The sequence below is a fragment of the Pecten maximus genome, chromosome 7, assembly GCF_902652985.1.
Source record: "Pecten maximus chromosome 7, xPecMax1.1, whole genome shotgun sequence".
In the NCBI taxonomy this organism is placed as follows: domain Eukaryota; kingdom Metazoa; phylum Mollusca; class Bivalvia; order Pectinida; family Pectinidae; genus Pecten; species Pecten maximus.
The window spans coordinates 42,761,557-42,777,286 of record NC_047021.1 but is presented as its reverse complement, the minus strand read 5'-3'; the positions used below and the strand labels follow the sequence as shown (position 1 = coordinate 42,777,286).

Here is a 15,730-nt window from a genome sequence, read left to right as displayed (position 1 = left end):
AGGAATGACAAAAAATGAAAAAAAACCTCCATATAGGTCGAAACAAATGTGAAATTTTGATGGCGATGTGCAAATAATCCATTGTTCAATTAAATAGAAGAAAAAAAATCAATATTAGATTTTATAAAGAACTTTAAGTCGTTCTTAAGTACTTGTGTATACTCTGAACCGTATCACTATACCAATGGATTGAAACGTGACAAGCAGGTTCCAGTAAACCTTGGGGAATGGAAAGTCCACCAACAACAATCTAAAGTAACTCAAAATGAACTGATTTAATTGGCTAAATTTATTATTGATATAAATGAGATAAAGAATTCACAATACTGATGTCCCTCCTGTTTTACTATGCATTATTGTTATTCATTTGTTAATGTTCATATTCCCTGTACTGTACTGTTCACGAGAATAAACAATTGCCATCGCCATTGTCAAATGGGTGTACAAAAAAACACGATATATAAGTAAGTACTGTTCAAAACAAATTTAGGGTTAGATACAGTGGAGCCAACATGAATGATACTGTACCATACAGCTGTTTCGTCCTTCAAGGTTTAACATTCAAAGCTAGTGTTTCTAAGGACTTCATCATTCCTTTACTCAGTTTCTAAGGTCATCCGTTACCAATATGACGTTACGCGCGGTGTTTGTGACACCGCTTTTAAATTACGTTCGCCGCCCTCTTCATGAGACGAGTTTTTCGGTTTTCGTAGTTCATGGTGCATTATATACCACAGAAATTGTTTTTTTTTCCATGAAATTTCTTTTGAGGCTAATTATGAAGACTGCATTACAATATAATACACTTTTATTGACCGCGGAAACTTGAAATTACGTGTAGAAATTACGGGGACGACCATTACAAAGAAATCCTACCAGCAGTCTACATAAATCAACGAGCAGTAGGTCTACGGAAATGTTGTCACAAGCATTATACTCGAGTATGGGCGTACCAGCAGGGCGTAACGCCGGAGCAGGACTATAGGGTTGCAAAGTTGATAGAGAATTCTAAAGAAATATAAATGGAATGTGTCTGACCTCGACTGATTGTGGAACATAAATTAAATTTTAATAATCCTAGCTCCTTCCTTGAAAATATCTCCAATAAATAAAAATCGAAACTTGTCCACTGGTTGATTTTTACGTACATTTTGTCTCGTGTTACTGATAAGGCAATAGTTCCAGTAGGTGGGACGAATCCAGAATCAATACCGATAGCATGAATGTGTCTATGTCTTCATGCCTATCAATTCTATTACATGATATTAGAGAAATATAAAGATCTCAATCTTTTTTAATTCAAGCAAAGTGTTGATAAATAACAAATAGATGCATAAATAAGATAAGTAAACTCTTTCTTTCAATACTTATAACAATATTCTTCGTAAAACTGGCATATTTTCTGTTGGTGGTGTTTTTATACAGTCCATGTAGACGATTTCCAAATCATGACTCATGCAACAGAAAAGTGAGATTTAAGACATTTTTATTTCTCGCATTATTTGTATCACACAAGTTACACTAACACTGATGACAGGAATATACGATAAATTCACATTCCTGGATTTTTTGACAGGTTCTACAAATTTCAACAATTATCTTATACACAAACAGCTGGAACATCTTAGAATGTTCGTCAGGGGTCAAGATTACCAAAGGCGAGTATAACCAACATCGGACTCAGTATTAAACAGGGATATCAATTATCCTCGAACTGACTTTGACATAGTCAACATACTGACGAGTCTTACGGTACAATAAATTGTCCAGCAGCATGCACTTTTAATACAGTTACAATACCATATATTTCTTTTACACACTAGTATCGGTCCTGCTGGGTGTCTTCGGCAGTATGCTTCAGTGAGGTAGCACTATAAATCGGCAAAAGTTCCGGCCTATCACAAGGAGACTTAACACGAACATACCGCAGTCTCCCAAAACACAAAACACACATACGCACTCACCACACGCATGCATGTCGCACGCACGGGAGGCCGTCCTTAAATGACCTTAGCTGTTAATAGGACGTTAAACAAAATAAACCAAACCAAAATCGGTCCAAATACTCGTAGATTGTAAAGGTTTCATGTCCCTGTGGTCACAGCTATAATGTGGTGCGAAGTGTCTCCAAGTCGTACCGAAATACTGTCCACTTTTGAAATAACATAGAATATTTGTTCAGCAGATGAGATGCCGTTTTTTGTTTGTTTTTGTTTTTTAAGAAAGGTCTCACACGACGCATTGAGGGTTCGTGCATACCAGCGTTATTAAAATTCCTAACATAAATGTAGAGTAATCTTTATTTTTTTCTGACAGGAAAATTGCACCCGGCGCTTTAAATCATGTCCAGTGACCATGTGTCAGCAAGAGGTTTTGACGAAGAGTAAATATCAAACCCGATGATTAAATTTGAGAAGCAGGGACGGATTTATTTACTTTTCTCATCAAATTCCAAGAACTTGTATACACAATTATAGAAATTCAATGTTCACACAGCATGCTTTCCATTTTTCCATAGAAAATACACATGCATCGATGGAAGTGTCAAATATCAAAAAAGCTGCTTCAAAACTGTTTTATATTAATTTATTATTGTCGGCATTAGAAACTGCTCCAAATATGCCGAGCTGTTAGATATTGAAAAATAACCATCGGAAGCGATATCGCCCGGTTACTAGAACTATCAGAAAACATGCCTTTTATTTATTCTATTGTTTTTTTGTTTTTTTTTTTGTTTTTGTTTTTTTTTTTGCAAAAACTGCAATGCTAAATAATAATGAATAAATCCCAAAGCAAAATGTTATCATATGTTGTAGTTGATTGAAAGCGCCAGTAACATTACCAAAATGAAGTTTGAGTCACGAGACATGCATTCTTATTTTAAAACAGCATCGTCATTGGATATCCCCAAATGCGTCGGCATGTTGGATATTGGCAGAGAAAAAGTCTAATGAAACAAACACGTATGGAATTTAGGCTATACATTTGTAATATCATGCATGTAATATTCCGTTCAGTCCTGGTGATTCAATTAGACTAAAACTTAGGCCTTCTGTATAAGTCACCTGCATTTCAACAAATATTTTTAAAAAAATAATAGAAAATAGATCTACCTCCTTCCTTTTTTCAGGATAATCTTTGAACAATAGGATTCCATCATTTTCCAATGTCGGAACGTTGTTTGACATCTTTATAATGAGAAATTCTCTTGTCCATCTTCGCAATCAAACACAACATTCAAACATGGCTGGGTTTTTGTTGCAGACGACACTTTTTGGAAACGAGACTTGAATTTCACGCATGCTCAATAGATATTAAAAGGCTGCACATCAACGATCAGTGAAATTGACACTGAAATATATTACATCAAACTTTGCAACGTTTGAATGTCCATTTCGGCTCACATCATCCAATTCGCTGCCATAAATCAACAAAATATAAAAAAAATCCTTTGCCAAAATCTGTGACATGTTAAATGAAAAAGAGATCCTCTAAAAAAGGGACAAGATAATTGTTATGTAGTCTAATAGTGAATTGGGACATTTCCCCGCGTGTATAGGACATTTTCGGACGTTTTAGAGGAGTTAGATAAAAATCTGCATCACAAAAATTCACTGTTCATTTCAACTCCGTATAGTAGATTGGGGAAGCTCCTTAATTAAGATTTCCAATAGTACTTTCCAAGTTTGAAATTCCAAGTGAAGGAGTTCCATTGTGTTAAGGAACTTTGATAAAACGGGCCAGCACGGGTTCAAATACACGATGACTGTAACAAATTCACAGTTATCTAAAACTTCATAAAACTTCTAAATGACGAAAGTATATAATTGCACGATAAATATTACATGTAGTGTCATTTTCATTGCGATTGTCCAAATCGCCAGGTTGGTCGTGACCCACGATTCCAACATTCCAATATTATGACTTGGACGCTCTTTGTTATTGAGACGACTCCGTGTTGTGATTTATGTCGCTGTGTAGAATTGGACGACGAACGGACGGACAGACGGCCGGACCGGCGCTTTTTGACAGATGGTCGCCTGCCGGAGAGCAGATCTAGAGGGCGTAAGCAAGGCCACTGGTCACATATCGGCAGATAAAGCCAAGGGTACCGGAATCAGCCGAGGTTGTTCGATCTAGGATTGTCAATTTTGTTCACACGAATGACCTTGACCCACCACCATAGTCACAGAGACGAAATATGTTGAAATTTTGAAATAACTTTTGATGAATAGCCAAAAGGACTAGACATGACATGGGGTCAGTAAAAACTAGAAATGTCGTCCAGAGGGCCAACTCATACCCCCCGCCCTTCCACCGCCGCTCTGGTGAAGATTTTCCAACAAAAACCTGTTTTTAGTGAACGGGTTACCACGGCAACGTAAATTTGTGTGGGAAAACCTGCATGCATATGTACACATTATGAGTCCCTAACATTCCTGTGTATTTCAAATGGAATCGGTTGATAGCTATATAGGAGTTGTCCGAGTGGTCTTGACAAAGTTTTCCACAAGAATATGGGTATTGAAACCTGGTAACCATGGAAACCAAAAATTTTGTAGAGAAATATCATATGCACATTTACACATGTCCCTATCACTCCTGTGTAGTTTGACTTGAAGCAGTTCACAGGTTAATGAGGAGTTGCTTGGGACAAAATTCTCCCTCACCCAAAATATGAAGTATAGTGACCTGGTTACCATGGTAACCACAAAATAACAACATAATATAGATTACGCACATCTACAATGTATAAGGGTTATTGCCATAAAGTTTCGTTGAAATACCCTCAGTAGTTTAGGAGGAGTAGTAGCAGGTCCATCTTTGTGTCTACAGACGGACAGACGGACGGACAACCTGATTCCAGTATATTGGGGGGGGGGGGGGGGGGGGTATAATTATAACTTTTAAATCAAAAATCTTGCACTACTTTTGATAATGATGCACTATCTCAACTAGGTTAACATATGCCCAAAGTATAAAGTTCCAGTGACTATAGTTCAAGATAGGGCCCAGAAAACATTTTTATTTAATGAAATTATATAGGTCAAAGGTCAAAATGTAGGTAATTGACCTAATTTTGTTACACTACGTATACACACCGCCTCACCCTGGTGAACCAATGCTCCAAGTTTTAAGTTTCAGTGACAAGAAGTTTAGAAGATACAGCCAGGAAAGACGTTTTACTTGTAGGTCAAAGGTCAAAATATAGGTCAGTGACCAAGAGGCCATGGCCATGTTTGACCTGTAAAATGCTTGATTAAATGAGTATTCAACTTGGTATTAACATGAATGACCTTGATCTATGATAAAAAATATTTGAGAAAAGTCCTACAAATCCTTTTTTATTATTTAGAAGCCTCCTCCGAGAAATGTCCTTGTTTTATGAGAAATATTGCACTACATATATCACTTCCTACGTAGCATCTATTGCTAGCGAAAAAAGACATGCTATTAAAATTGTATTGTCTTTAGTAACTTAAGTATGTAAAGTGCTTAACAATTATTTTTTCAAGTTGTTTCTTCAGTCTTATCACAGCTTATGTCATAAAATAATAATTTGTTTTCTGTTATATGTTTGCATCCAAAGCATTACACTTAGTAAACAGACAAACTAAACACTAAAGATACACCGTTTCCATTTTCTTTTAATTTCTGAATTATTCATGTTGTCCTCGAGTCCTCGACTCATTACAACATTACAAGTGACTCAAGCTGATTGTATTACACAGCACCAAAGTATAATAGCATATATACGATATCACAGGTTCATCTTCAAACTCCAAGGGTCCCACCTACAAATCTCTGGATGTTTTTCTGGCTAGAATCAACTTCTCCCTACAGCCCTTTAGCAATAACTGACCAATGGAACAAAAGTTCTGTATTCAGAATGCAGCGCATCCATACATTATTGAAAACTGACATTTAATAAAAACAACGGTGCTGAGATATTAGGATTTAAGGATTCCAAAACAGATTTCAGACAAGACTTCTGATAAATTCTATGGGCGTATATAGATGTGACACACTGTGTAGATTGTTGATGATAACTTGCACATGGGGCTTTGCTTGAAGTACCCTTGGATTTTGGTAGTATAGAGCTTTGTTTGCAGGATCCTTGGATTTTGATGGTACACAGAGCTTTGTTTGCAAGACCCTTAGATTTTGATGGTACACAGAGCTTGTTTGCAGGACTCTTGGATTTTGATGGTACACAGCTTTGTTTGCAGGACCCTTGGATTTTGAAGCTTTGTTCCAAATGATTGCTTTAGGTTATAATGGGATTCTGTTGATCACTCAAACCACTATCTGAAGGAACAATTGTTTGATCCACAAATTTAAGATTCTGTTTCTCAAACCTATGAACAGATTTCATATGATCAGTCGATGCTCCTTTAATTTTAAAAGTCATCTCACAACCAGGAATGCTACATTTAAATGGACGCTCCTCTTTATGTGTCTTGTAATGTCTGTTAAATTGAGTGTTCGTCAAAAAGTCTTTCCCACATATTTCACAAATCAATTCCAATGACGTTCCTTCGTGTTTCTTTACATGCAATGAAAAAGTCTTCTTTTGTTTACACACAAAGTTACATTGATCACAGGAAAATGATTTCTCAGCTTGGCGGTGATTTTTATTGAAATGTTTTACAAGTTTGTCCTTCCTTGTTGTAGAATATGGACACTTGCTGCAAATGAATTTAATTTTTGGTCCATTGACATTGGTTAAACTCTCAAAATCTGCATTTGAGCTATTTTCGGTCTTGTGAACTTTTACAAAATGTTGTTTTAGTAGTTTCATTGACGCAGCTCTGTAGGAACAAATATTACACATGAAAGGTTTTTTGTCACTGTGGCATTCAGCCATATGAACTTTGAACTTGGTCTCCATTTTGAAATCCTCCTTGCAGATTTGACACACAAACTTTTTCCGGGAATTGGCTTCATTGTTTTCACTTCCAGGATAAAAACTCACTTTAAAAGTGACATTTTTATAGTCTTTTGAAATTGGAGCAGTGAAATTGACATCATCGTCGTCGCATTCTAAATATAGATCAATATCATCCAGAAGAGTGGGGTCAATTTCGTGCTCGAGATCAGGACAAATTGTTTCCATTTCAAAGTCTGGACTGTTAGGTAGAACTGCATTTTGAACAGCTAAGAAAGCTCCATCTTGATTGGTTGGAAGAACTGGATTGTGATTGGTCAAAGAAATCTGCTCCATGTTCTGGTGTGCTTTACACCTGCAAACAATAATAAAAAATTCAGGAAACAATTTTTTTTTGCATATGTTGGCTCCAATTTTTTTTAAGAGATTTGATGGACTAATTTATACCACATTTTCATTGTTTATTAGTGAATTTCTCCTGGACACATGGGGTTCAAACTAAAACAACTAATTCATCATGTCAAAGGCACATACATTGTACTAAGTTACACACACACAAATAGATGGGCAAGCATCGGCAAAAAAAGTTAGGAAAACGGTTAATTATGCAAATTTGCAATGTGCAAAAGGTCATAACTCATATTGATAATAATAATAACTCATAATGGATACTTTGACACACGGTTCAAACTCAATCTCTAATCTGATGTGATGAAGCAATATAACAAGTAACAAATTTTATGTAGCAAGCGGTAGTGAAAAAATATAAAAAAAAACATACAATTTAATACATTCCCATGTGCAAAGGGCCATAACACCATCAAAACATAGAATAATGACACATGGTTCTCACTCGAACTTTAATTCGTTATGCCATAGCCAAATACTAAGTTACAAATTGATGTGAAAAAAAAGAAACTTTGGAAAACTTAAAGTGTGACTGATGACTTGACGCGTGACAGTGGAAACGGTATAAGTGTCCACCATGCTTCATAGGCAACACATGTCTGCTGCATTGATTATAATGGTACACAGGGTTCAATGGGAGGTAACTGTAGTTATTTTCTACAGCTGTATATTGGTTGAATTCAATGGACAGCTGGTTATGGAGCATTTCGATGTACAGAACTTTTTTCGGCATAGCCATATAATTTTCTTTTGGCCTCGGATATGACGCGACAGGTGGCGTTACTGGTCAAGATGAAGTATGTGATTGGTCAATGTAGCAGTAAATGCAAAATGCAGATATGCAGTTTAAAACGAAACAAAGATAAGATTGAATGCAAGCTGAATAAGCAGATTATCTTTTTAAATGACACATTAATACAATTATATTCCTGATTCAAATGCAGTCTTATTATTACCAAAATGATTCAAACTGATATAACTTTGTTATTCGTGCTAAAACGCTTTAATTCGTTAATTTATTTCACCAGCAGTTTTACATTATAACCACCAACATTAAAACTATGCCATTTATCTTTTTTAAAGATATTTCTTGTTATATTTAGGGATGTAACATTTACATTTGTACATTTAGAGATGTACTCGTAACTATAATATTTACACTTGTAAATTAAATTATGTTATATAAATAATGTACATCTAGATTCTACCAGAGACATATATGTATATATGTCTCTGATTCTACATGTAATATTTACACTTGTACATGTAAATATTTACACATGAACATCTTTAATGTATTGTTTACAATTTATACATGAAGATACATAATATACGTCTCTGGTAATATTTATACGAGTAGGCCTAGATATCTACATAAAGAGATGTAGAGTCTAATATATACATTTTAACGTTAGACATCTAAAATTTCACTTGTAACGTTACCAGTACATCTATATTAGGCCTAACTGTTAGTGACGTTACAGTAGGCCGAACTTACTCCACTGTACTCAGTAAGCTTAGCCCGAGTTCAGGGCCAGAAAAACTCGGGCTGCTTGCCGAACAGCTGCCACAGTCAGATCATAGACATATTCTCAGTCCAATTAAATAAGTGCTATCATTACTCACAAAGTCACACTTCGAAAAAAAATGCTCACCAATCATCGGAGCGATCTTCCCTCTTGCCTTATTTATTTTTCTGTGGTCCAGGGGAGACAACTCACATTTAGGTGTCGCGTTATAATTTAGACAAAATACAGCTGAATGCTTTTACGTCCTTTTCCCCCGGATATTACTTCTAGAAAGTTACCACTAGCAAAAATGTACATATATCAGATAATGTTATATATATATATATATATATATTTTAAGTTTTACTTTCGCAAATATATATGAGTGCGATGGATTTTCCGGTATATACTTCATAGACGTCACTTTCGGTTTCCCAAATCAAAACCATACTATACGTCTAGGAATGTCGGTGAGTTTTCATTTTTTCTGTGATCGTCACTGTGCCCTGTGCTTTATTGAAAATTAATTTTTCCTCGCATGTGATAGATATTTAACGTTAAAAAAACTCACATTTTAACTCGTTCTTAGAACGAAGTCCATGGGTATACAGAACTTTTTGAAAATTTAGATGGGTGAGCTCCAGAACTTTTGAATGGTTTTGATTGTTAAAAATAATGTTGAATATAATTTCGACAAATGAATACCATTCATGTACCGAGAGTTAACACAACCAGATATGGGGAAAGTCTGTTCGTTTTGAGGCTGCCCAATTTTAAGTGTGGAACACGGTTTGCCTAATGAACTGAGGTAGGGTAGAAAACTTCCAGAACTTTCGCAGACTGTTGCACACTTGGGATGGCCAGTTTTGTGCAGACCTCTCTTGTGATACCATGCCTTTATGTGTTTGTTTCTTCTTCTTTTCAGTTTCCTTATTTACACATTACGCAATGCTTGTCAAACCTCTGTTTTAATTTATGTTGTATATTTTGCATATGGTCCTGATTGTTTTTTATACATGTATCTGTGGTGTTATGACACTGATGGAGTACACGTAGGGTCACGCGTAGGCTTATTTTTAACAGGGATAGCTAGGTACAATGCTAACTGATTTGTGAATGGATGTGTTTTGGATCAGGGATAATCTTTTAATATCAGGTTTTTCTACATATTCTTGAATATCTTTTTGACATGTTAACATGTGAAAATGTGACCGACTTTCAACTTCTATCTCATCACATTTAGAACTTTTATCACACTCAATCTCATTTTCATCCAGACTATAGTTTCGGTTTTTATGGGGATTCAGTATTTCTTACTTGTACCTATCTGTACCACACATGCACAGACGCCTGCTTCTGGTTAATATTAATAGAATTTTTTTATCCCTACTCCTACTATATCAACACTCGAAAAAACGGAACTTGGAGCTATAGATGAGCTTCGATTCACTTTAAATGTGATATAGTATGATTAGAGACTAATATTTTTTTTATTGATACTAACCAGAAGCAGATGCCTACGGAAGCCAGTTAGGGTCACAGCGAAAAAATATATTATGTCGTAATAACGACATAGTATCTCGTAATAACGACATAGTATCTCGTAATAACGACTTAGCTATGTCGTAATAACGACTTAGTATCTCGTAATAACGACTTAGCTATGTCGTAATGACCCTAACTGGCTTCCGTAGATGCCCGTGACATATGCCTGACAAATTAATTAATTACTCGAACGATGAGAAAGGTGTGACAGACGCCGTCGCAAAATTCGGCCGACCAGCGACCTCTTGAGGGAGTTCTCGAACCTGGCTTCCCGCCAATATTTCATTAACTTTCTGAGATGGACCCACAGGGATTCACTATGATGCAGATAAATATCATATGATCCATCTTGTAAATGATATCATTTGTAACAAACCCCTGGAAATTCTGGATCTGTATTTTACCGGAAAGGATATACCATTAATGTCTTCAGTAATACCATAGACTTGTATATCGTATACTTACGTCTCTGGTAATACCAAATACCATATATTCGTAGACTTATAATGTATAAATGTGCTAAGCACCTATTACTAGGACGACTTCTTCAGAAAAATATCTTCTATTCTAGAATTGTCCGTGATTTTACACAAGTCTTTTGACTTCATCGACACCTAACACGGAGAATTTTACCAACAGACCACTCTTGAAATAGTCCATTGGCTGACATTTCACTTCCATAATTTGCACTGGTAAACATTCGCTATATGTCACATCGGGTCACTCGCAAATAGGCCTATGACATATATTTAAACTCGTTTTATTTTACAGTCTCGTGTGAGAAATAAGCGGTTTGACAGGCTTAAACAGTAACGTGGTGTATGTATCTTTTCAAAAAATGTAAAATTGGAACTAATTCCATTCACATTTCAAAAGATATCGTTAATGTAAACAATGACTGTCTGACAATGATATCCAAAATTTCGTGACGATGAGAAGTCACGGAGTCAATGGGCACCGACGTCGGCGCCACCTATTACCAAAATTTCGAACTATTAGGCTTAGGGAGATAACTTGAAAGTAGTTTCGGTTAGAATACCCGCATATAATATGTAGCTAAAAATAGAACATAATATGTGCCGTATTCCCGGAAGTATAGTAGGCGCTTAGCGACATATATGGCGGTCCGGATTCAGTCCCCAGTACCTGGATGTACCCGACATCCAGGGATGGGCTTTGTTTACGTGTGTAAATCGTGCGTGAACCAGTTAATTTGTGTGGACTGTGTAACAGACAGTCATAACGGTCACACACTAGGTAAACTGACTGATCACGTGGCGGACCAGAAACGGGAAATACAGCAGTATGTTCACGAGCTTTCCAAAACAGATACTTCAAAAATCGAGGAATTAAAAGATGTTCGTGTAGATGAGACAAACGGTGGACGATATCAGAAAGTCATCAGTGATATTAAACGTCAGGGAAAACAGATGAAGTATGACATAGATAGTGCCATTGCCTTGCTAGTGAAAATGTGTACCGAGTCAGAGAAAATCAATAGAGATATTTCTGATAAAAACGAAACTGCAGACTTAACCAAACATCTTAGAGAGGACCTAAAGCCAAGACTGGACAGACACGAGCAGGAACTGACAACCGATACAACTGTTGACGTCACTACATTAGGACGGGAAATGGAAAATACTTCAATTGATCCAACCTCTCCTGGGCGTTTGCAGACAGCGGAGTTCAAACCAGGGACCGTCTCCAGCGAACTACTGGAACGCATGCTTGGTAAGGTACTTGTCGACGGAGAAGTCCAGTCGTACAAACCTATTCCGTTTCCTGTGCTTCTGTCCGATTTTAAGACGTCGTTTCTTTTCGGTGTATGCCGCACATGTCCTACAAGTGACACGGCATGGTTTTCGCACTGGGGAGACGAATACGTGTATCGATTGGATTTAAACGGTAATGTGAAGGAGAAGATAAAGTGTGAGTTAGATGTCCAAGCGATCTCTGTATCCCCGACTACAGGCAGAGGGTGGCTGTGTGTCTGTGAGGACCAAAGTATCCGGGAAATCACAACGGGTGGTGCCATAGTTACTCGCTTTACTGTTCACCACACACCAGCTTCTTTGTGTATCACTAGTGACGACATGGCGATAGTAGGGATGGAGGGAGAAATTCAAATATACACTACAGACGGCCGGGCGGTGTCAGATGGAGCAGGAAGCCCATGTCGACAGATGGCAGTGTGGCCTCATCACCTGGCGTCCTGTAAGCAGACCGGGGATGTAGCTGCTGTTGACAGCGAGGGTCTATCGTATGATGAGTACATTGGTATGGAGGAATCAGACATACAGCCACACGTCATCGTGATGGATAAGTACCTGAACCGGAAGTTCATCGTTAAAGACTTTGGTACAACTGAATCAAAAGGAACTGCCAATCAGCCAAAGTCTTACCCGCACGATGTTTGTTTTGATAGCTCTGGCGATGTTCTTATAACAGAAACTGTCACCAAGTCAGTGCGACTGATTGACGGGAGTACTGGTCGCTGTATGAAGACTATTTATGAATCTTATGTTCACGTACCATGTTGCATCAGCCTCCACGAGGACGGCACCTTCTGGATCGGACATGGGACAGGGTATTACATGGCCGTTTTGGGAAATTGTCACCAGCTGGCTGAAAAATGGGAAGATTAACGCGGAAAGGCCTATAATTGCTAAATCGACCTATATCGCCACCCGATAATACCGTGACTCTCGCCTACCGCTAATCAAATCCACAGAAATGAAATTCCACACTATATTCATAAATAGGTACAGGATGTTGTATTAAAACAATAGGCGATTTCTACTCATATTGTGTTTGTGATGTATATATATGTGTGTCAATGTTTGGCATCGCCATTCACGATGGAAGCTCCGAGGGAAAAAACGTCTGTAAAAAGACGAACTGCGGCTCGATTTGTGATTTTTCTATGTATTCTACCCAAATAAATTAAGGATATAGAATATTACCTTTTTGTTGTATTTTCGATACTACCGCCACCCTCGTTATACCACTGAAATAGCCGTGGACAAAAGGTGGCGGTATAACGAGGGAATACTATATATGATGTATATATATGGGTCAAAGAAGTAATATAAACAGTATAATCCAGATAACACTGGATCCTCACATAAATGTATATAATTTAAAGTATAAGAATTACATGTATATACAAGAGTAGAGAGGAGAGGTACAACATGCGCCCTACCAATACCTAGATAGAAGATATAATTTATCAAATAGAACAATGGTTATGCAAGAATTCTTAAAAGCAGCATTAATCTTGGTAAAGTGAAGGCAGTTGTGTGTACCTCACGTGCAATAAGACAGTAAAAGTAAACATTGTAATGTATTTGCATATGTATGGCTTTAAATCAGTAAGTGTAGATCTTGTTACTATTTGTCGTTCCTAGAATGTCCATAGCTGAGTCAGTTATTAGTATGACGCAGGTAAGATCGAATTGAATCATGGGTAATAAAAAGCACGTGTTGAGTCCGTTGACGCCGCCATTTTCTATGTTTGTCGCTGTGTCAGTCCCTAGATATCTAACAAACATCCTACATATGTAATCTTACAAGGCATACAAATAAATACCAGATATCACAAAACTTATGGTATAGACCACGTGATGTCACTGATGATCTGAATAGAACAGTACTGAGGCAGATGAACTGAGATCCATGTCACGGGATTTTGAAATAATGTAAATTACAAACCAGTTATAATATACATGTACAAGAACCTCCTTCACTTAAAACGTTGAGTGCCGACAAATTTACTACTGTTTACCAGCAAACAAGGGAAATGCGACAGTCGTCATGGACCCCGACGATTATTAGGGCAAAGTCGTGGTCATGCTCCAATATTACAAAACATGACAAATTTACTTGCCCAACATATTTAAAAAAAAAAAAAAAAAAACGTGTCTCAGTCATCCTGTCTAAGTTGAAAAAAAAGTCAGATCACAGAATCACATTACTGACACCTATGCCCTGCTGTAGAGAATATTCATAGAATGTACTTCACAACCAATATCCATAAACAGAGGAATCCACTGTGGCCTATTTTGGACTTTACGTGTTGCTTTTGTTGCAATATCTCCGGCATTCTGACTGATATTCTAGGACCTCTAGTTGAGAAAACACCACAACACCACCAAACCATACTATCTATCAGAAGCACTTCGATAAACCCAGTGTGTTTCATTTAGAGAATGAAGTCATAGCCGCTGCCCCTGTGTAATGCAGCTTGTGGAAACGATATGTTGATTACATATAAGAATATGTCAAACGGGATCTCAAGAGGAATTGTCCTTCTTGCTATGTGGTAGAAAGAGGATGCCGCTGTCAAAGTATTGGTCTCCCGTTAAAAAGACACACATAGAACAATATCTCTCAGCTTCCAGTCTCGCCACCCTTTACATCAGAAGTTGGAAATCGTACGAACTTCGCTGTATTAGTGCGATTTAATTGCCAAAGAACAACAAAATACGAAAGCAGAATCACATCCGTATCGCTATGAAGACTTAGATATTCTGGTTGGGCCCATGAGAGGGTAGGTAATCAGCAGAAAGGAAATAAAGGAAAGAATAGGATGAAAGGACAAGGAGTCCTCCAGTACATTGTCCTAACTCATCTAGAGGATATATCGCGGACAAGTCATGAAACCCAATGTAGAGGAATAAGATACGGCTTTTTCATTTCCTTCAACTGTATTCAAGCACGGCGTCATGAATAATATGACGTAACGATATACTCTATTTGGCGTACATGCAATTTCGTTAATTGATAATTGTTATGAATTAATTAGTATAAAGTTGCATATCAATGAATGTGTAAATTTACACACAGTAAAATGATTTAACCAGTCTCTAAGGTAGCACTACAGTTTTTTTTATTAATTAACCAGTCTCTAAGAGATGAAATAGAAATCGATTAAAGTGTTGTTTTACTCAGAAATGCTCGTCAAAGTGTTTTCTTTAGACAGGTTTTAGACCTGTCGACTAACCGCTCTCACCAGCCGTATCCTAGGCTCGGTTATAACCGGAACAAGGACGTTAAGCCCCATCAATCAATCAATCAATCAATCAATCAGCTTTTGAGTCGGTTTTTAAGTGACCGAGTTCTTGCAAAGTAATTAATTTGATAGGCGTTGTTTTTCTCTAGAAGCAGCAATAAAGGTAGCACCATTGTCCGATATCATGGTAGATGCCTCCTGTTCGATAAGCGGCGAGATGCAAGAATGAAATTTTCCTCTGACAAATCATCACTTAATTCAGGATGAACTGCCCTCATATTCGCAAAAGTTAATAAGCACAAGTATACCTATCCTACAATCTCATTGTCCCAAACACAAATAAATCTACACCGGTAACAAGTAAAT

General features: G+C 37.2%; 2 protein-coding genes across 3 annotated transcripts; one reads left to right on the top strand and one right to left on the bottom strand.

Annotated features, from left to right (window-relative positions):
* Nucleotides 1-5,628: 5,628 nt before the first annotated feature.
* On the bottom strand, nt 5,629-9,028 carry LOC117330905 (gastrula zinc finger protein XlCGF26.1-like). 2 transcript variants are annotated; one of them, XM_033889458.1, is made up of 2 exons: nt 8,953-9,028; nt 5,629-7,244 (listed from the first exon to the last, which is right to left on the bottom strand). In XM_033889458.1, exon 2 carries the CDS (start codon nt 7,223-7,225, stop codon nt 6,269-6,271), a length of 957 nt encoding a protein of 318 aa, XP_033745349.1. In that variant the 5' UTR covers nt 7,226-7,244; nt 8,953-9,028; the 3' UTR covers nt 5,629-6,268. The 2 variants fall into 2 exon arrangements, with proteins under 2 accessions (XP_033745349.1, XP_033745350.1); XM_033889459.1 differs by having other exon boundaries at nt 8,924-9,008.
* Nucleotides 9,029-11,468: 2,440 nt separating this feature from the next.
* On the top strand, nt 11,469-12,998 carry LOC117331233. The gene has a single exon (XM_033889832.1). The coding sequence runs from the start codon at nt 11,469-11,471 to the stop codon at nt 12,996-12,998; it is 1,530 nt and encodes a 509-aa protein (XP_033745723.1).
* The last annotated feature ends 2,732 nt before the right edge of the window (nt 12,999-15,730 follow it).